Source organism: Bos javanicus, chromosome 16, assembly GCF_032452875.1.
Source record: "Bos javanicus breed banteng chromosome 16, ARS-OSU_banteng_1.0, whole genome shotgun sequence".
NCBI lineage: Eukaryota > Metazoa > Chordata > Mammalia > Artiodactyla > Bovidae > Bos > Bos javanicus.
Window position 1 is genome coordinate 61,975,102 of NC_083883.1, and position 23,208 is coordinate 61,998,309.

At 35.0% G+C, this 23,208-nt stretch overlaps 1 protein-coding gene and 1 long non-coding RNA gene across 4 annotated transcripts in view; both read left to right on the forward strand.

Moving 5' to 3' along the window:
- The window catches only part of CEP350 (centrosomal protein 350), a 160,848-nt gene that overhangs the window by 49,245 nt on the left and 88,395 nt on the right, over positions 1 to 23,208 (forward strand). For all 3 annotated transcript variants that reach the window (XM_061383371.1, XM_061383373.1, XM_061383372.1), the window contains exons 9-14: positions 2,826 to 2,972; positions 4,184 to 4,842; positions 5,623 to 5,744; positions 8,678 to 9,738; positions 11,461 to 11,611; positions 13,978 to 14,150. In XM_061383371.1, coding sequence (XP_061239355.1) covers positions 2,826 to 2,972; positions 4,184 to 4,842; positions 5,623 to 5,744; positions 8,678 to 9,738; positions 11,461 to 11,611; positions 13,978 to 14,150 — 2,313 coding nt within the window. The remainder of the gene's footprint in view (positions 1 to 2,825; positions 2,973 to 4,183; positions 4,843 to 5,622; positions 5,745 to 8,677; positions 9,739 to 11,460; positions 11,612 to 13,977; positions 14,151 to 23,208) is intronic.
- On the forward strand, positions 14,159 to 22,418 carry LOC133228053 (uncharacterized). The gene is made up of 2 exons (XR_009730041.1): positions 14,159 to 18,325; positions 18,872 to 22,418. It is a non-coding gene; the product is annotated as an uncharacterized LOC133228053 (long non-coding RNA).

Genomic DNA, 23,208 nt, shown 5'->3' on the forward strand with positions numbered 1-23,208 from the left:
AATCAGTTCAGTTCAGTTGCTCAGTCATGTCCGACTCTTTGCGACCCCATGGACTGAAGCATGCCAGGCCTCCCTGTCCATCACCAACTCCTGGAGTTAACTCAAACTCATGTTCATTGATTGGGTGATGCCATCCAACCATCTCATCCTCTGTTGACCCCTTCTCCTCTCACCGTCAATCTTTCCCAGCATCAGGATCTTTTCAAATGAGTCACCTCTTCACATCAGGTGGCCAAAGGATTGGAGTTTCAGCTTCAACATCAATCCTTCCAATGAATATTCAGGGCTGGTTTCCTTTAGGATGGACTGGTTGGATCTCCTTGCAGTCCAAAGGACTCTAAAGAGTCTTCTCCAACACCACAGTTCAGAAACATCAATTTTTCGGCGCTCAGCTTTCTTTATGGTCCAACTCTCACATCCATACATGACTACTGGAAAAACCATAGCCTTGACTAGATGGACCTTTTTTGGTAAAGTAATGTCTCTGCTTTTTAATGTGCTGTCTAGGTTGGTCATAACCTTCCTTCCAAGGAGTAAGCGTCTTTTATTTCATGGCTGCAGTCACCATCTGCAGTGATTTTGGAGCCCCAAAAAATAAAGTCTGCCACTAGTTCCATTTTTCCCCATCTATTTGCCAGGAAGTAATGGGACTGGATGCCATGATCTTGTTTTTCTGATCATAGACTAATCAAAAGAGTGCCAAATAACTTACTTTGTGACATCCATTGTTAATTGTAGATGCCATACAAGAAAGACCCTGGCTATATACCAATAAAAAAATAAAATTTTATAGGAACAGGAATTACCTGGGTGTAAACTAAACTAATTCTTACATTAAAAAAATGTAAGAGTGTTTTTCATGTGATATTGTTGTGAGGGGCATAGTTTGAAAGGAAACACTGGGACCACTGTAACTTGTAAATACTGATCTTGGATTGTATTTATCCAGTTTTGTGGTGGGCTAATTCTGCCATGTGTATACTGTGGCAGTGACTGCTACAGAGAGTCATTTAATTGAGTTAAAGCTATTTTAAGAGTTTATCTATAGTAAAAGTTCTTTTTCTACCAATGACTGCATGGGACTATTCCAGAAAGCCAGAATTTAGAAATAACCACCCAGCATATTTGGAAGCCAACATTAATAACCACCCAGCATATTCATGATTGCTTGCTCTTGATTCAGAAAATTAAGCTGAAATTGAAGAGAAACCTATTCTCCCATTTTGCTTAAGCACATGAAGTATCTTATAAATAGATTGAACAGTAGACTTAAAACCATTTAAATATTTTAGATAAACTTTTTAAGGTTAATAGCAAGGTGCAAAAGCTTTTATAAAGTAAATAGTACACATTTATAATTCATGTTTTTTAATGATAGACGTTTTCATTAAAACTACTTTCATTTAAACTTTTAAATGGTACTCTAAATATTTTTAAAAATTATAGATGCAAAGTAGTATCACAGAAAGCTTGGAAAATAGAAAAAAACAGATAAAAACCACTGCTCTTACTTAAACAAAGGACTAATAGTTTTGTGTATTTTCTTAATTTTAAAATCAGTAGTAGATTACTGTAGTCATTGTATTATAAGATTTTATCTTTTTCTCTCAGCATCTTAGGACACGAATATTTCTGCTATTTCTTATAGAAATTGTAATGGAAATGGCCACACAGTACTCCTAATAGAAACATAGTTTATCTACTATTCAATATTTAGGTTACTTCTGATATTATAAAAATAATACAGTGAACATTGTCATTTATTTTTTTTCTTTCTGTTGGATACATTTCTATTACTTCGATTATTTGATCAAGGGAAATGACCCCTTTGACATGTAATACTATTTTTTAAAAGGAAACTATATCCATTGATATTTCAACAAGCATAGTAAAAATGATTTTTACTGTAATTTTACCAGCTTTGGCTAGAATGTAAAAGTATTTTTTCTAATTTAATTAGGTTTAAAGTATTACTTCATTATTTTCATTTCTATTACATTTTTATATTGCTTTGTATTTAAATACTTTTGCATATTTATTGCAGATTTTTTAAAATGGTTTCTATTTTATAAATGGTCTTTCATGGTATTTTTTGTTTTTTAAGTCACTGTTTTGAAATAATGGTCTAATTTTATTTTTTTTTACTGTCTCAAGCTAATAAATGAAAATTTTTTCTCTTGGTAAACAGCTGTATTTATTGGAATATACTTTTATTTTTATGAACTTCTATAATGGCAGTTTAAAGCACTGATGATATTTGCTTTTTGAGTGTCATTGTTTTATGCATTAAAAAGTAATGTGTTATATGTCTGTAAAATCCAATGTTAAATTCTCTGTAATAACCATCCCCTTCAAAGATAGTAGTCACTGTTAACTCTTTGTTACATGTTTCCTTAAGGTTTTTTTCTATGCTTTGCTTAAGTCATTTGCTCATTCAGCAGACATACATTTTACTGTGTCAGGTACTGTGCTAATTTTGGTAAAACCAAACACTTATAGTTAAGACATATTTTTATTCTGTGCCAAAATTGTTGAATTTGGTGCCCTGCTTAAAGTTTCATAATTCATTAATATTTGATACTTAACTTTCAAAGCATTTTACACTTAGTATTTGAGGTGTGTGGGTAAATAAAAATTTAAACAGACTCCATTAATTGATTTGGGGGGGGACTTGAGTTTAAAAATAAAATTAGATTGTAAATATTTTGACTTTGGCATAAGATAAGCAAAAGATTAATTACAAGTACTTGTATGGTTAAGTAAGAAGTACTTCTTACAGCTAAAATTTAAGTTTTATATATATATATATATCTTTTCTTTTTTAGGTAGCAGTCATCTGATTAGTACATCGTCTTGGCGAGATGGACAAAAATTAGTAAAGAAAATTCTTGGTCCTGCACCTAGAATAGAGCAAAAAGATCGAAGAGCAGCATCAAGTGACAGAAGTGGAAGAGAAAGAACTACTAAATTTGGTGAGCAGTTACGTTAGTTAAACTACTTAATCATTTAAATTGTTGAGCAAAGTGATTAAAAGTTGATTGTGTAAGTACTTTGAGAGATGAAAATATTCCTTTAAGAATACTCTTTAAATTTTTGCTTTTTAATTGTGAATGTAGCTTAAAAAAGAAGAAATGTTCTGTTGGGCTTGGCTATGGGTAATTTCCATATATAGATGTTATGTTGATCCTTATTAAGAATTTTGTTTGTGTTATAGTAATTATATTTATCTGTCATTATGAATAAATAGCAAGGCATCATATAATCAAATCCTATTAGACTATTAGGGACCTTTAGAGGATTAAGTCCAATCTGTCTTATCTCCATAGATACAAGCAGAAGTAGATACAAGCACAAGGTTGGATTTGTTTGTTTGTTTGACAGATTAGGAAACAGGCCCTGAGAGAGAAGTGAGTTTTCTCAAGGATATACAGTCAGTGGGTGACAAAATTTGATCTAGATCCAGCACTCTTTAGTTTGACACTCAAGTCCATTCTCCTTTTAAAATGTCATGAGTGCCATTTGAAATAACTAGTTACTTTTTCATGAACACTAATTTTAGGAAATGAAATATAAATACCTACAAGCCAGTTTTCCTTTTCAGTTGAAAAAAAATTGCCTCAATTTGAGCTTCTGAAATGGATTCAGTAAGAAATGCTATTTGATAGAAGTTAACACATATTTTGTATTTGCTCTTTTTATCTGACTTATAAATAAACTCATACCATTGTCAGTCTAAGACTAAGCCACATCAGCAAACATTTAGTTGATAAAATGATTGTTTTTCTATATATTGAATTTTTTCCTGTTATTCATTGGAGAGTTGTGGCAGCCTGACATCAGTTTTTTAACAACTGATTGAGGGTTTGGGGAGAGAGATAAATAGTAACATTAAATATGCATATGGGAGAGAACTGTATCTCTCTATTAATAGTTGATATTGATAATTATTAATAGATATTCACATAAATAGCAAGATTGTCCTTATTTCAGAAATATTAAAAGATACACTAAAAAAATGCTGTGGAAGTACAGTTTCTATGGAGTATCAGAATTGTTCTCTGTTTTTCTTTTCTTATGTTCTTTATAAGACACTTTAAGATATTTGAGTTAAAGTGAAATTTCCTAATTTTCTCCTTAATGCAGTAAATCTTAGAAATGAATATAGAATTTTCATACTTTGCAGGGGGCCATATTGGAAGAGCAGAGTCGGATCCTAGATTGGATGTTTCACATAGACATCGTCCACGAAACTCAGAACGTTCAAGAAGTAGAGCTCGGTCAGAAAATAATGTAAAGAAATTAGTTCCATCTCTTCCAGATAATAAACAGGAGGAAAATGCTGCCTTAAATAAGGACTTTTTACCTGTTGAAATTCGTGGAATTCTTGATGACCTCCAGTTGGATTCAGCAGCTCAGACTGCAAGACAAGAGACAGGAGAGTTACAGAATCAGAAGTCATCAGCATCCATACAAGCTCCTAGAAGTCATAGCCCAATAAAAAGAAAACCTGACAAAATAACAGCTAATGAAGATCCCCCTGTTATTTCTAAAAAGCGTCACTATGATACAGATGAGGTACGACAGTACATTGTTAGACAGCAGGAAGAAAGGAAGAGGAAACAGAATGAGGAGAAGAAGGCCCAAAAGGAGGCCACTGAGCAGAAGAACAAACGATTACAGGAGCTCTACCGGAAACAGAAAGAAGCCTTTACTAAAGTGAAAAATGTGCCTCCTTCTGAGCCATCAGCAACTAGGCGACTGCAAGAAACTTACTCCAAATTGCTTCTAGAAAAGTCATTGCTTGAAGAGCCAACTCATCAACATATTATGCAGGAAACACAGGTAATGGTACTGACAAAATTAGAAAGGGAGGTAATTCATGGTTAGGAAAAACTTGCTTGCTGTAATATTTAAAAATTACTCACCATTCCTAATATTCAGACATATGTTCAGACAGTATTGATAATAATGATGGCCTTTCATGAAGTTTATTCTATATGCAGAGTAATTTTATAAATACAATTGAAAACAAGTGCTCAGTTAGTTTCCTAGAGTGATTGTTGATCTGTCTCATTTCTGGTTAGTTATATTCTTGCCTAGTTTTTGTTGTATTACTGAGCAAAGTTAGACTGTGTTAATAATGAAAAACCTAGTTTTGTTATCTGTGCTGAAATGAGAGAATATTCTATTATAGTATGCTAATTTTATGAGTATTGATTTTGTTTTTAAGGATAATAAAAATAGCATCTGAGTCTATGCTGTGTGCCACTTACCATTTTAAAAGCTTTACAGGCTTAAGTTTCAGTAAACACAACTCTGAGAAGGGGAAGTACTGCTAGCATTTCCACTGATTAGGTGAAAAAGAGAATTAGAAAGAGTGTTATTTCCTCCAAAGTACACAGTGAATTAATTGTAGGTGCCCTTGTTGGATTTCAGGTGTAATTTTTGCTGTTAACCGTAATGGTTGGTTTTAAGACAAACTAATTTAAATTGGTTTTATTTGAGAGGAAAACAGCTCCGGCATTTCATGATCTTTGTAAAGCTGAAGTGACTTAATATTTGTCTTATGTATAAATGTGTCTTTATTATGGGAGTCAGATAAAAATACCCTTTTTTTTACAGACCAGACCAGGGTATCAGCCATCTGGAGAATCTGACAAAGAGAACAAAGTGCAAGAACGTCCCCTAAGCGCATCTTCCAGTAGTGACATGTCTCTGTCAGAACCTCCACAGCCTCTTGCCAGGTATAAAGGGGAGAATGACAGATGCTTAAGGTTCTTTCTTTCTGTGATTTTTACTATAGTGGTCTATGCCCAGTGAATTTTGTTCATTGACCTTCTGTGAGAACAAGAGGTTTATCTAGAAATTGGTTAATATCTTCTAATGGACACTTAAGCATGGTTATACATCTGTACTTGGTGCATGCCCTATTTTGCTGTTTAGTTTCTTCCCTGTTCTTTAATATTTGGTGTAAATAGCAGTTCCTCTTGGGGATCACCTTCAGTTGGAAGTACTCTTGCTTTCTCTGACCTCAACCCATGAAAAAAGTTTGTTGGATAAGTAAATCACAGTGGAATTAATATTTTTAAGTATTTGTGTTAAATATTTTTGAAAAGGTGTTTCTTTATTTATTATTACTCAAAATTTCTTCATATAACTCCTGCATCAACATATCTTACCTCTCAAAAGCTGTATTTGGATACACATATGAACAAATGAACAAGGACTAAGAGGGGATTTGATTTGAATTCAGATTGGTGACTGAGGGCTATTTTACCTTAAATTAAGAAAAAGGTTTTTTTTTCCCCCTTGGGCTGTATTGTTTGCAGTAAACAAACAAACCTATTTGTCCATGAAAGTTAAGGTGATCTTCAGACTGCATGATTATAAATTATGCTTTGAAATAATCATTTTTGGAAGAGAAAGATTTTAAAATTCTCTTTTGGGAATGCACAAATAAAAATCAAGTCACTGGTTTGGGGTTAATGTACATATGACCCTCTCACCCCTTGCTGACCCCCATGACCACCCTCCACAAAGAGAGTAATAAGTTTGATAAAAATAGCTAACATTTATTGTTTGTTACATTTCGGACACTGATCTAAGTACTTTGCATTTAACCCTTGTAAATTCTTTGAGTTCTCTCAGTTGTTGTTGTTCAGTTGCTACGTTGTGTCCAACTCTTTGTGACCCTGTGGACTATAGCATGCCAGGCTTCCCTGTCTTTCACTATCTCCTAGAGTTTGCTCAGACTCAGGTGCATTGTGTCTCTTGGTTTCTTTGTGCTTAAAAGCACAGCATTTCTTTTCCTTTCCCTTCTTGTTCCACCATTCTGCATTGAAAGTGAAAGTTGCTCAGTTATATCTGACTCTTGTGACCCCATGGACTATACAGTCCATGGAATTCTCCAGGCCAGAATACTGGAGTGGGTAACTATTCCCTTCTCCAGGGGATCTTCCCAACCCAGGGATGGAACCCACATCTCCAACATGGCAGGCAGATTCTTTACCAGCTGAGCCACCAGAAAAGCATACCCTATTGAACTTTTATTATAAGTGAAGTTGCTCAGTCATGTCCAACTCTGTGACCCTGTGGGCTGTAGCCTGCCAGGCTTCTCCATCCATGGGATTTTCCAGGCAAGAATACTGGAGTGGATTACCATGTCCTTCTCCAGAGGATCTTCCTGACCCAGGGATTGAACCCTGGTCTCCGCATTGCAGGCAGACTCTACTGTCTGAGCCACCAGGGAATTTCATTGAACTTTATATATTTTCGTATTAGTACTTAATGGCATCGTGTTTAGCTGTTTATTAGTCTGTCACCCCTGTTAATTCTTTTGAAACTGAAGGATTAGGTCTTAATTGATCAAGTTTATTTCCTTTTTTGTGTATGGCTGTTCTTCTACCGTTAAAATTAGCATTCTAAACACTTGAATATAAAGATCACAGATTTTTACTCAGCAGTACCTTTTTATTTGTAACTTGCTTTGTATTTCCATTACTACCATTACTAGTTTAGTTTGGGCACTAATAACTTCACACCTTGCATACGTAATAGTCTATATTCTGTGGCATAGAATCCATTCACTAGTCTTCCTTTACTCCGCTTTCATAGCAGTCCTTTAATATGAAAGACTGCTACAACATAACCTTCAACCAAACTGTGCATGACATGCTTTTCATTTCCTTTCCCTGGTTACTCTCTTCCAGATGGGTTTTTTTTTTTAACTTAATTGGTAGGACTTCATATTTATTCATATTTGATTGGTCTGAGGTTGCAGCCTGTCTAAATACCTTTGAGTCATAATTTGATTATATGTTGGGTTAACCATGCCTCCTAGCTTTCTATCATCTACAGATTTGATAAGCACACCTTCATGTCATCATCCAAAAATAATGGACAAGGCCAAGGACGAAACCTCATTTTTTTTTCTCCTCTAAAGATCTTCTTAATAGTTAACACCAGCCTTTAATCTTTGTGTATGGTATTCCTTAATATACAGGGAGGTATCCATAGTCTGGAAACATAAGTGAATTATATAATGTCATCTAGGACATCTTTGTTTTGTTTCTAGCCTCTGTGGATGGACTATCGGTTATTTCTGAGAACTAGTTTGTATTCATCTCATTTCTTTAGAATGCACAATGTTAAAACCTAACTGTTTGATGCTTACTAAATATACGTTGATTAGAGTAATATAATGCCTATAATCTTAAGCATTTCTCTTTTATGAAACATTATTTTTAAAGGGAAAGGTAGAGCCAATGTTGTGAAAAATTTTGTCCATAGAGTTTTAAGGGTTATAAGGCCTTCTCTTTAAGTTTTAAAAATGACTTAGTTTAAAAAAAAATGTCATAGTGAAGAAAGCTGTTTACAAAACAATATGTATGATAAAATCTCATTTTTGTGGAAGTAACACCACCAAACACAACATACATGTAGAAAAGGGTTTGGAAAGATATAATTCTAAGTGAACTAGTGATAGCCTTTCTCTCATTGGTTAGCTATGAGTGATCTTTATCCTTTTCATCCTTTGTTGTTGTTGTCCTCGTCTTTTTTTTTTTTTTTGCAGTGGCTATGCATTATTCTTATAATCAGCAAATGCAAAACTTTAAAAAAGAAAAGGATGGCTTAGTTATGAGGTCCTGTGGTAACATATTGTAACTTTCATTTCCAGAAAGGACCTGATGGATCCTTCATGGATGCAGCCTGACAGACTAAGTCCACGACTCCACCATCCTCAACCACAGCCTCTTGTTGGGACAGCTGGAAGTTTACTTTCCCATCTCTTGAATCTAGAGCATGTAGGAATTTTGCATAAGGATTTAGAATCCATTTTACCAACAAGGAAGAATCATAATATGGCTTCGGGGCCGTTAACTTTTACACCTCAACCATATCTGACCTCACCAACTGCTCATCCAGATGCCTTGTTAAAATCTAGTGCTAGCCAATATAAAAGTAAACTGGATCGTATTGAAGCCTTGAAAGCAACAGCTGCTTCTTTATCCAGCAGGATTGAAAGTGAAGCCAGAAAATTAGCTGGGGCTAGCGTTAACTATGGGTCAGTATGGAACACTGAGTGTGATGTGCAGCGAACACCACAAGAAGATGGACATTGGACCAAGGCTATAAGTCCACCTGTGAAAGAGGATGCAGAAGATGTTTTCTCTGCTCGAATTCAAAAGATGCTGGGAACCTGTGTATCTCATGCAACTTTTGATGATGATCTTCCTGGTGTAGGCAACCTCAGTGAATTTAAAAAGCTTCCTGAGATGATAAGACCTCATAGTGCCATATCAAACCTCAGAATGAGATCTCCTGGACCCAAACCAGAAGGGCTGCTAGCGCAGTTGTGTAAGAGGCAGACCGACTCTTCTGGCTCTGATATGCAAGTTTGTTCTCAAGACAAAGCCAAGATGTCTCTTGGTTCTAGCATAGATTCCGTCAGTGAAGGGCCTCTTCTTAGTGAGGGCAGTCTCTCTGAAGAAGAAGGACATCGAGATGAACAATCCCCTTTGAAGTTAACAGAGATCTTGAAAGAAAAGGAATTTTGTGCTGGAGAAAGAAATGCTTATGAACCCATCAAAGAGTTTCAGAAGGAAGCTGAAAAATTCTTACCACTCTTTGGGCCTATAGGTGGTACACAAACCAAAGGACCATGGGAAGAATTGGCAAAGGGAAGTCCACATAGTGTCATTAATATTTTTACAAAATCATATAAGTTATATGGAAAAGGTGAGAAAAATAGTAACCCTTGTAATATTTGTATGTTATCTTGCTGCTGTTAATGCTGCTAAGTCACTTCAGTCGTGTCCGACTCTGTGTGACCCCATAGACGGCAGCCCACAAGGCTCCCCCGTCCCTGGGATTCTCCAGGCAAGAACACTGGAGTGGGTTGCCATTTCCTCCAATGCATGAAAGTGAAAAGTGAAAGTGAAGTTGTATCCAACTCGTAGCGACCCCATGGACTGCAGCCTACCAGGCTTCTCCGTCCATGGGATTTTCCAGGCAAGAGTACTGGAGTGGGTTGCCATTTCCTTCTCCAGTATGTTATCTTAGGATAAATTATTTTGCAATCCTGTACAAGATAATACTTAACTACAGATTTTCATCATTCATTATAAGGGTAGTAGAGATATATCATTATCTAAATTAATCTCAATTATCTGCAAGCTTCAACTAGAGTATTGTAATTTAATCTTTAAAATTTTATTTTTTAGCTGTTGTGATTAAAACAGTAGTTGATTGATGGTTATGGAAATTTTGGTCTGATTCAGAGAAATTCTTAGATGATGTTCAAGATTGGTATATTATCAAGTGTATACTCGGGTTACTCTGGCCAGAGTTATATATTTAGATAGAAAATATATGTATTTCTTAAAATGGTGATTTGTGTGTGACTCATAACAAATAGATCTTTGGGACTATAATGGTCAAGAATTGAGAGGGGCAGCTGTAGTAACATTTCTAATATGGAAGCAAATTTGTTATTGTTTGTCTAAATGAATGCTAAAAACAGACTTTGAACAGTAATGTAGCTGTATATTTGGGTCCTAAAATAATAACTTTTAAGGTACCCTTGTGATCCCTGAGATCCTGCAATGCAGCATTTCCTTTTGTGTGGCAGACTCAATTCCTTCAAGTTCCTTTCTTTGTCCTTCCTACCATAGGTGGATTCTACCGATCTTATGCTAATATCACCTTAGAATTCCCAGGTTGGAGAGTGAGTGAGGCTGAACCTGAAATAGGCTATGGATACTGTGGGGTTTTTTTTTTTTTCATTTCCATTCTACATAGTGAACGATTTATCTGACAGATGAATTGATTTCATCTTTTCATCTTACGCTTAATTGGGTTTCCCATTACATTTGACTAGAATTCATAGTTAGCTATTTCATTTGATCTTGTGCAGACCTATATGTGCCTGTTTATCTCTTTTGTTTAACACTTATTTCTATAAGTGGTCATTTTCAAGTTCTTTGAATATTAAAGTTCTTTTGATTAAAGCAAAGTGCTTGTAAATCAACCCCCTCAATTTTTTTTCCACAAGAAGGTTGGATTTGTTTTTAAATCCTTCTATTAGATTTTCATTAAGATATTATAGTTATACTGAAATATTTAGAGTTGAGATGTTATCTGGGATTTGTTTCAAAGTAATATTTGAGGAGAATTACAGATGGAGGGAGTATGAAGTTTGTGTTGCTATTTGTTAAAGCTGGATAATGGATGCATTAGTTTCATTATATGACTCTCTACTGTCATATATGTTTGAAAATTTCCCAAATAAAAAGTTAAAAATGTATTATCAGATATAAAGATAACTTGAAAAGAAGAGCTAATAAAAGAAAACTAAAATATTCCTAAATCCATGTTGTTAATCCCCAGGTTGTGGAATGCTTTGCTTGTAGTTTTTTAAATTTTTATTTTAAAACACATTTCAATTACTACTTTTGACAGAATTTGAAGACAGGTTGGAAAGAGGAACATCAGCATCACGGCCTTTGAATGCCATCACAACCCCTTTAAGCAGCATTTCCTATGAAGATGATTTTGTCTCCTCTGCAGGGAGTGGGACTTTGACAGAAAGAAAGTCAGCTCTTGAACCCAAGTAAGACTGTGTTAACAGTATGGAATAAAATCTGAAGAGTGAGACAAATGTACAAATGAGAACTGAGGTCTGGATATAAGTCAGATTTTGCTTGTTTGAAGATCATGTAGAAGCTGCATAGCCTAGTAGTTATTAAGAGCATGGGCTCTGGATCCAGACCACGTGGGTTTAAATACTGACTCTACTAGTTTGTCTTTGGGCATGTTGTTTATCTCCCTGTGCCTCAGTTTTCTTCTCTGTTTAAGTGTTATGAATGTTCAGTGAAATACAAAATACTTGGAATGAGTCTGGCACATAATAAACAAAATATAGATTGTTAAATCAATCTGTGAATCCCCGGTCGAGGTTAGTATTGGGAAAATTATCCCATGGTGTGTTAATGTGAGATGATTAAGAAATGGTTTTCTATAACGGAGTTGAAGATGACTAGCTAAACACTTGGCTCCATGATCCTATTCAGTTCAGTCACTCAGTAATGTCTGACTCTTTGCGACCCCATGGACTACAGCATGCCAGGCTTCCCTGTCCATCATCAACTCCCAGAGTTAACTCAAATTCATGTCCATTGAGTCGGCGATGCCATCCAACCTACCTCATCCTCTGTCATTTCCTTCTCCTCCCACCTTCAATCTTTCCTAGCATCAGGGTCTTTTCAGATGAGTCATTTCTTCACATCATGTGGCCAAAGGATTGGAGTTTCAGCTTCAACTTCAGTCCTTCCAATGAATATTCAGGACTGATTTCCTTTAGGATGGACTGGTTTCATCTCCTTGCAGTCCAAGGGACTCTCAAGAGTCTTCTCCAGCACCACATGATCCTAAGTAATCAGTAAATTTTTTTATAATTGGAATAGCATCAAACACTTTGCAAATCTTTGAATAGTAGCGATATTATAATGTTAATATTTATTGAGCAGTTAATGTACAAGGGACTTCCCTGGTGGCTCAGTCAGTAAAGAATCTGCCTGTAATGCGGGAGACCAGGGTTTGACCCCTGGATGGGGAAGATCCCCTGGAGAAGGAAATGACAACCCACTCCAGTATTCTTGCCTGGAGAATCCCATGGTCAGAGGAGCCTGGTGGGCTACAGTCCATTGGGTCATAAAGAGTTGGACACAACTGAACAACTGACACTTTCACTTTAATGTGTTAAGTTACTAAGAGGACTGATTGGGCTTTCCCTGTATGAACTCATTCTTCTAGTAGCCTGATATGATAAATATTTTTGTTACTATTCATACTTGAGAGAGGAAACTGAAGTCCTAAGGTTGTTACTTGTACAGTGTCATATAGTAAGTGAATCATATTTCGCCAGAGAATTTCCTCCCTAAATTTTGTTACCATATAAAATAATCTGTAGTCACTCACATGCAGTATAATTTTCTTCACACATTACAAATTGTAATGCACATAAAATTATTGGATGATCTTTTAAAAATTAGTTATATCCTCATATATATGAAATCTAGAAAGATAGTAATGATGATCCTACATGCAGGGCAGCAAAGGACACACAGACATAAAGAACAGACTTTTGGACAAAGTGGGAGAAGGGGAGAGTGGGATGATTTGAGAGAATAGCATTGAAACCTATACCTACCGTATGTAAAATAAATAGCCCGTGGGAGTTCAGTGTATGATGCAGAGAACCCAAAGCCGGTGCTCGTGACAGCCTAGAGGGGTGGGATGGGGAGGAAAGTAGAAGGAGGGATTCAAGAGGGAGGGAACACCTGTGTCTCTAATGCCTGTTCATGTTGATATATAGCAAAAACCATCACATTATTATAAAGTAATTATCCTGTAAAAAATTTAATCAAAAAATTAGTTATATATAGCTGGATTAATGAAAATAAGTATTATTAAGATTATAGCAGAAGTGTAGTTTTAAATTTTGAACTTCAAAGAAAAGGTTTATTTTTTAATCAAGATGTGTAAGGATTTAATTGTGGTAACATTTAGTATCACCAATCAATATGATTTATTATATTTTATTTCTGAGTTGGAGTAGAACATATTATTCCCTGTAAGATTGTTAGAAGGAAAATAATAAATTATACATTTGAATAGAAATTGAGCTCACATTTTTCAGTATCCAGCATTATATTTTTTTCTTTTATGTGTCCGAATTACCCATTTTTATTGGTTTCACTTCAGTAAAAAACTGCCTAAGACTTTTCTCAGTAATAAATTGAGCCATAGGGAATAATGCAGGCTTCTGGTACTGACAAAACAAGACAAGTGGAAAGCATCTTTGATTATAGTTATATTCTCTTTGTGACTAAATAGATTTTAAAATATCTATAGTTTTAGCTGTGAGTTGAAACTTTTTATTTCTTTCTTTAATCACTGTTACTTATTCTTTGACAGTATTGGGGGTCACAGTTTAGGCATTCAGGAGGATCATTCTAGCAGAAAGTCTGCCTATGATCTCTCCTCTGTGGATGTTACTTCCCAGCACTCATCAGGGGCCCAGTCTGCTGCATCGTCTCCTTCTTCTTCTTCTTCTAAAGGGAAGAAAGGAAAAAAAGAAAAGATAGAATGTAAGTGGAATCTGTGTGATGATCTTTTTCTCTTTACCAGTGGCTTTGTGACTGATCTAAAGTTAACAATTTGATTTCATAAGTTAGATAACTTCGTTATGATAATAGTATAATTGACTTTCATACTTACTTATCATTACAATAATACCTTTTGATATATAGCATTATAAATCTTTTGCTTACTATGAAAGGAATACATTAACAATGGTAAAATATTAAAAGTTGTAGAACAACAATTATAAACCACTGTTGATTCTTCTCCTCAGAGATAACTACTATTGATGTTTTTGGTGCCTATTTTTCCAATATGTACATAAAACCAGGCACACTCCCACATGCATTTTAATGAAATAATATTTTGCAGCTGCTTTTTAAAAACTTTGTATCCTGTATGTTTCTGAGTGTTGTTAAATATAATGGTCAAATTTCTGTATCTACAAAGGGAAGATGATAATAAATGCTTTCTATGGTAATTTTGAAGCCTACATATATAATATGTACATCTCAGTACTTGCCACAGTAGCTGGCCCTTTGGCATTCTTGACTAATTGAGAATACCTTTCAGTCCCCTCAGTTCTACTGGCTATAATTTGCTCAGTAGGCCTAATGATGAGAAGATAACAGTCATTAGGCAAAGGCCTCTTAGATTCACAGGATGGTCTCTAGGGAATGATTTTGCTTCCACAATTATTTTTTCTAATAGTAAAAAATTGCTTGTTGAGTTAAAAAAAAAAAAAAGACTGGGGAGGACAAATGTATAAATATAGAAAGCTATTTAAAAATGAAAAATCATCTGTATTCCCTCCACCTAGAGATAACCAATGTTAATGTCTTTTTAGATTTTATTTTATTTTACTGTGATAAAATATACATAATGTAAACTTATCATTTTAACCATTTTCAAGTGTTGAATTCAGTACTGTTAATAAGCATGTTCATTGTGTTCCACAACCATCATCATTACCCAACTCCAGAACTTTTTCATCCTGCCATGCTGAAACTTGGAACCCATTAAACAGTAATTTCCCTTCCCTGAGCTGCTGCTAACCACTGTTCTACTTTCTGTTGCTAAATTTGACTACTCTAGGTACTTCACATAAGTGGCATCGTCCGATATTCTTTTTGTGTCTGGCTTATTTCATTTAGCATAGCATCTTCAGATTTCATCCACATTGTTGCATGTATCAGAATGTCCTCCCTTTTTAAGGCTGAATAATATCCCATTATATGGATATACCACATTTTGTGTATTCTTTGATCAGTTTATGGGTATCTTGGTTGTTTCATCATTTTAGCTATTGTGAGTAATATGGACATGAACATTGGTGTACAAATACTGTTTGAGTCCCTACTTCCAGTTCTTTTGTGTATATATCCAACTGTAGACTTGCTGGATAAAAAGTCATTTCTATATTTTAGCTATAACATTTTACATTCTCACCAGTAATGTACAAGGGTTCCAGTTTCTCCACACATATACTAACGCTTGTTTTGTAGTTTTTGTTTTTTTAAGAATAGATATCTCAATGCATGTGAAATGTTAACATTTTTAGTGAGAATACTTCTAGACAGTTAGTAGGCATATGTAAATAGAAAATGTTACATGTATGAGATCACATTTTATGTGATTTTTTTTTTCCTGTCAATGGGTTACAGAAACCTTTCTCTGTTAGTAAATATGGTTAACCCTTTTTAAGGGCTTCCTTGTTTGTTGCTTAGTCACTAAGTCTGAATCTTTCTGCAACACCATGGACTGTAGCCCACCAGGCTCCTCTGTCCATGGGATTTCCCAGGCAGGAATACTGTAGTGGGTTGCCGTTTCTTTCTCTAGGGGATCTTCCAAACACAGAGAGCGAACCCGCATCTCCTGCATTGCAGACCGATTCTTTACCACTGTGCCACCCGGGAAGCCCAGTGGCTACCTAGTGTTCTGTTGTTTGAATGTATTGTAATTTGTTATCCAGTTCCCCATTGCTGGACATTTAGATTCTTTCTTTTCTGTAATAAACACTGCTGCATTTTCTATAATAAACACTGTAAGGCATTGAATAGCCTTACAAATGCATCTTTACACATTGATCTGGTTCTTTTAAGAGAAAATCCTAGAAGGAAGATAATGGACAATGAGTATAACTTGCTTAAAATTTGGATACATTTTGCTGAATAGCTCTTCAGAAAGCTAGTGCCACTTTATACTTCCAATGTGAGACTGCCAGGAGAGATTTTTTTCTTTTAATTTTAATTTTTTTATTGAACGATAATTGCTTTACAGAATTTTGATGTTTTCTGTCAGATCTCAACATGAATCAGCCATAGGTATGCATATATCCCCTCCCTTTTGAATCTCCTTCTCATCTCCCTCCCCATCCCACACCTCTAGGTTGATATAGAGTCCTTGTTTGAGTTTCCTGAGCCATACAGCAAATTCCTGTTGTCTGTCTGACAGTTTTACATATGATAATGTAAATTTACATGTTACTCTTTCCTCCCCTCTCCTCCCCTCACCCCATGTCCATAAGTCTATTTTCTATATCTGTTTCTCCATTGCTGCCCTGTATATAAATTCTTACAGTAACATTTTTTTAGATTCTGTATATGTGTATTAGAATAGATATTTATCTTTCTCTTTCTGACTCACTTCACTCTGTATAATAGGTTCTAGGTTCATCCACCTCATCAGAACTGACTCAAATGTGTTCCTTTTTTATGGCTGAGTAATATTCCATTGTGTGTATGTACCACAACTTCTTTATCCATTCATCTGTCGATGGACATCTAGGTTGCTTCCATGTTCTAGTTATTGTAAATAGTGCTGCAAGAAACTGGGATACATGTGTCTTTTTCAGTTTTTATTTCCTCAGGGTATATGCCTACGAGTGGGATTGCTGGGTCATATGGTGGTTTATTCCTAGTTTTTTAAGTAATCTCCATATTGTCTTCCATATTGACTGTATCAATTTATATTCCCACCAACAGTGCAAGAGTGTTTCTTTTCTCCACACCCTCTCCAGCATTTATTGTTTGTAGACTTTTTGATGAGGGCCATTCTGACCAGTGTGAGGTGATATCTCATTGTGGTTTTGATTTGCATTTCTTTAATAATGAGCGATGTTGCGCATCTTTTCATGTGTTTGTTAGCCATCTTTATGTCTTCTTTGAAGAAATGTCTGTTTAGGTCTATTCCCTACTTTTTGATTGGGTGGTTTGTTTTTCTTGCATTGAGTTGAATGAGCTGCTTGTATATTTGGGAAATTAATCCTTTATCAGTTGTTTCATTTGCTATTATTTTCTTCCATTCTGAGGGTTGTCTTATCACCTTGCTTATAGCTTCCTTTGCTGTGCAATAGCTTTTAAGTTTAATCAGGTCCCACTTGTTTACTTTGGTTTTTATTTCCATTACTCTAGGAGGTGGGTCATACAGGATCTTTTTGATTTATGTCACTGAGTGATCTGCCTATGTTTTCCTCTAAGAATTTTATAGTTTCTGGTCTTACATTTAGGTCTTTAATCCATTTTGAGTTTGTTTCTGTGGATGGTGTTAGGAAGTGTTCTAATTTTATTCTTTTACATGTAGCTGTCCCGTTTTCCCAGCACCATTTATTGAAGAGGCTGTCTTTCCCCATTGTATATTCTTACCTCCTTTGTCAAAGATAAGGTACCCATAGGTGCATGGGTTTATTTCTGGACTTTCTGTCTTGTTCCATTGGTCTATATTTCTGTTTTTGTGCCAGTACCATACTGTCTTGATAACTGTAACTTTGTAATATAATCTGAAGTCAGGAAGGTTGATTCCTCCATCTCTATCCTTCTTACTCAAGACTGCTTTGGCTATTTGGGGTTATTTGTGTTTGTATATGAGCTGTGAAATTTTTTGATCTAGTTCTGTGAAAAATGCCATTGGTAATTTGATAGGGATTGTATTGAATCTATAGGTTGTGTTTGGTAGCATAGTCATTTTCACTTTCCTACCCAGGAACATGGAATGTCTCTCCCATCTGGTTATGTCATCTTTGATTTCTTTCATCAGTTTCATACAGTTTTCTGTGTATAGTTCTTTTGTCTCCTTGAAAGTGAAAGTGAAGTCGCTCAGTCATGTCCGACTCTTTGCGACCCCATGGACTGTAGCCTACCAGGCTCCTCCCTCCATGGGATTCTCCAGGCACGAGTGGCCTTAGGTAAGTTTATTCCTAGATATTCTTTTTGTTGCAATGATGAATGGGATTGATTCCTTAATTGCTCTTTGTGTTTTTTAATTGTTAGTATATAGAAATGCAAGTGATTTCTGTATATTGATTTTGTATTCTGCAACTTTTTTTTTTTTTTTCCTGCAACTTTTCTTAACCTCACTGATTAGCTCTAGTAATTTTCTGATACTATCTTTAGAGTTTTCTATGTAGGGTTTACTTCTTCTTTTCCAATCTGGATTCCTTTTATTTCTTTTTATTCTTTGATTGCTGTAGCTAGGATTTTGAGAACTATGTTGAATAATAATGGTGAAAGTGGACACCCTTGTCTTGTTCCTGACCTTAGGGGGAAAGCTTTCAGTTTTTCACTATTGAGAATAATGTTTGCTATAGGCTTATCATATATGATCTTTACTATGTTGAGGTACATTCCTTCTATGCCCATTTTTTGAAGATTTTAGTTATAAATGGGTGCTGAATTTTGTCAAAGGCTTTTTCTGTGGCTATTGAGATTATCATATGGTTTTTGTCTTTCAGTTTAATATGGTGTATCACATTGATTGATTTGCGTATATTGAAGAATCCTTGCATCACCGGAATAGACCCAACTTGATCATGGTGTATGAGCTTTTTGATGTGTTACTGAATTCTGTTTGCTGAAATTTTGTTGAGGATTTTGGCACCTGTGTTCATCAGTGATACTTTGCTGTAGTTTTCTTTTTTTGTGTTGTCTCTGGCAAGGAGAGGTATAACTCTCTTGCGCATTGGAAGTGTTCTTTAAAACAGATTGGAACATTAGACATCATTTTATCAACACTTCTCAAAGCCTGTCTTTTCTTGTGAAATACTGATTCACTGCAATAGGCCGCTTCATAGGTGTTCTGAGAACAAAAGAACTCCCATGATTCCACAAACCTGGGAAATGCTTTTAGAGTGAAACAGGCTTCTTTCTAACAGGACTTATCAATACTTTTAATATGCTGATATGGATTATTTAGGATGAGGATGAGACTATAGTGTGGTATTTTTCAGATTTATTTGACCACAGAATCATTTCTTCAGTTAGCATGTTACATACAAATTCAGCAGAATACATTTCAGGAAATGATTTTGCTCAGTTTTTTTTATTTTGCAGTTGTTATGCTTTATTATGTTAGTTTCTCACCTAAGGTTACTAACTGCTGCTGCTAAGTCGCTTCAGTCATGTCCAACTGTGTGACCCCATAGACAGCAGCCCACCAGGCTCCCCTATCCCTGAGATTCTCCAGGCAAGAACACTGGAGTGGGTTGCCATTTCCTTCTCCAATGCATGAAAGTGAAAAGTGAAAGTGAAGTCGCTTAGTCGTGTCCGACTCTTCACAACCCTATGGACTACAGCCTACCAGGCTCCTCTGTCCACGGGATTTTCCAGGCAAGAGTACTGGAGTGGGGTGCCATGGCCTTCTCTGAAGGTTACTAACTAGTTATTGGCAAAACCTAGATTCTGACTTCTAACTTATAAATCAAGTTTATGTTTTACTATAATATATTGTACAACTTAAGATATCATGATATATTAAATTATGAGCGTAAACAATATGATTCAGTGTAAGTTTTAAAAATTATAAGCTAATCCTTGATTAGGTGAAATACAGGTAATTTTTTATGGTTTTCAGTTTCCCTGATTCCTTCTCACAGTGCCTTAAGAAAACCCATATATTTTACTTACCACAGCATCAACTTAAACTTAGTATCTTATCCCAAAGTTCTAAGATGTATACATTTTGTTGCATATACTTCGATCTGGTGGTGAAAAAGAGTGCATGCTCACTCACTTCCTCAATGTTGATGAAAATAGTAGATGAAAGTGGTAATCATAAGAAAAAAATTATGTTAATTTAACTTTAAAACATATAAATATACTTTCATTTGGAAATCTTTTAAACTAGGGGCAGATGATTTCTTTGCATATAGGTCCCTTGAATGGAGTTTAGATCTTTCTTGCATAGACCATTGTATTGTCTACGATTTCTAGTTTTTTGAAATGAACAGTTTTTAAATTGTGTATTTTAAAAAATAATATATTAAGTGAATGAATTGTTTTTATTCTATAAGAGTGCATCTTTATTATGGTAAAGTTAGAGATAACCAGTATTAACAGCTTGTTTCTATCCTAGGGGTCATAAATAGATTTTAGATTGTAGAATCCTTTCTAATTGATGGACAGTCCTATTTGTATTTTTCTCCTCATTATGATATACTGACTAGCATATTTAATTCATTGTATACATCCTCACGTAGCTTCCTAGGATAAATTGCTATGAAGAATTCTGCTGTCAAGGGTTTGGCTGGAAAATTATTTTTATGTATTTTTTGAGTTGTCCTTAAGAAAGGATATATGATTCCTTAAAAAACTAGGAATAAAGCTACCATATGACCTAGCAATTCCACTACTGGTCATATACTGTGTGAAAACCATAAATGAAAAAGACACATGTATCCCAGTTCATTGCAGCACTATTTACAATAGCTAGAATATGGAAGTAATCTGGATGTCCATTGACAGATGAATGGATAAAGATGTGGCATACACACACACACACACACATATACATATACACACACACAATGGAATATACTCAGCCGTAAAAAAAAGAATGAATTTGAGCCAGTTCTAGTTAGGTGGTAGATTTACAGAGTGAAGTAAATCAGAAAGAGAAATATCATATTATTGCACATAAATGGTATCTAGAAAAGTGATATTGATGAACCTATTTTTAGGGAAGGAATGGAGATGCAGATACTGAGAACAGACTTGTGGACACAGTGGAGGAAGGACAGTGGAACAAATAGAGAAAGTAGCATCAGCATATATACACTACCATGTGTAAAATAGATAGCTGGTGAGAAGTTGCTATATAACACAGGGATCCCAGCCAGGTGATCTGTGATGATCTAAAGGAGTAGGATGCGGGGAGGGGAGGGAAGCTCAAGAGGGAGTTGATGTATGTATAACTATGGCTGATTTACATTGTTGTATGGCAGAAATTGTCATAATGTTGTAAAGCAGTTTTCTTCCAATTAATAAATTAAAAAACAAAGAATATATGAGTTTGCACTCCCATGAAAATGGTGTGTGAGTATTATTTCATGTGTGTGCTGAATGACAGTCAAGGTTACATTACTTCAAAAATATTTGCTAATCTGATATTGAAAAATGGCATCTCATTGATTTGCATTTCTTTGGTACTTGGGTTTAATATTTTTCACATGGTAAGACTGTTCAAATTTTTCCTTTTCAAACCAAATTTTGATGAAAAATTGTTACTTTATTACCATCACTACAGAATAATGTAGCTTAATTTTAAAATTTATTTTCTGTGTGACAAACATAGCTGACATAAAATTTGCCATTTTAACCATTTTTAAGTGAACCATTCAGTGGCATTTAATTTATTCACACTGTTTACAACTAAGTTTCACTACTATCCACCTCCAGAACTACTTCATCCTCCTGTACTGAAACTCTCTATACCTATTAAACAGTGATTCCCTGTTCCCCCCTTTCCAGCCCCTGGCAGCCCCCATTCTACTTTCTGTCTATGTGGTTAAGTGTGTAGTTCAGTATCATTAGGTACATTCACAGTGTGCCACTGTCACCATTTCATTCATCACAGCTGTTTCATTATTCCAAACTAGAACTCTATGCCCACTAAATAATAGCTTTCATTCTCCCCTCTGCCATTGTGTTTCTATGAATTTGTCTATTCTAGGTACCTCATTTAGATATGTAATGATACTATTGTTCTTTTGTGACCAAATGGCTTGTTTTATTTAGCGTAATGTTGTCAAAGTTCATGCATGTTGTAACATGTGTCAAAATGTCCTTTTTTAAGACTGAATAATATTTCATTATATGTATATACCAGTTCTGCTTATGCAGTCACTGTTGAAGGACATTTGAGTTGCTTCTGCCTTTTGGCTATTGTGAATAATGCTGCTATGAACATGGGAGTGCAGCATAATTTGTTTTTTACTTTTCCATTGTCTTTTGATCTTTAACCATTTAAAAACCAGATTAAAAAAAATTTAGCTGCCATTAAAATGTGTACACGGTTCTTTTGTGCCTTTTTTTTTTTTTTTAAACATAGCGTGCATTTTTCTTTGCTGCTATTGAAGCATATCATCAAGATGAACAATGCCCTAAAGTCTGGGTTTATGTCCTATTTCTGCTGTCAACCATGATTCCTTAAGTTATTTAGCCTCATAGATCTCTAGTTACTGCATCAGCAAATTAAACATACAATACCTACTTCATAAGGTGTTTAAGAGCAATAAGGTAATGTATGTGTTCAAATTACAAAAAGCTGTTTCTTTATTCAAGTTACTATTATCTATGTAATTTAGACAATTCTATTGCTGGTAATGGAGGTTGAAATTTTTTTAATTATAAAGTTATACTTTGAATGTCATGTACAACTTTTGTTTCAACAGTCTCCTTAAGATACCCATATAAGTAAAATTATTTTGAATCAGAGAATAATTGTTCAGAGAATATGAACAGTTTTGTAAATCTGGGTGCGTAGTTCTTACCATAGAGTTTTTCAAAAGGATTATGTAGTTTAGTTGACAGTTGATAACCTTTTTCTCTCACCTCTGAGTTTTACCCTTAAAAATGTGGTGGTGGTTACTTTCTTATAGGGATGGAGTAGTACTTCATTCTTATTTAATATGCTTGTCTTTTTTCTGAACCATTTGATTTAAAAACAGTTTATTTTTTAATAGCAAGTAGATGTTAATGGAAGAAATGTCACTTCCCTTATATGGAAGTAAAGAAAGAACTGCATTAAAGTCCATTTTAAGATATTCTGGTTTGTGTTTTTCATTATTTTATT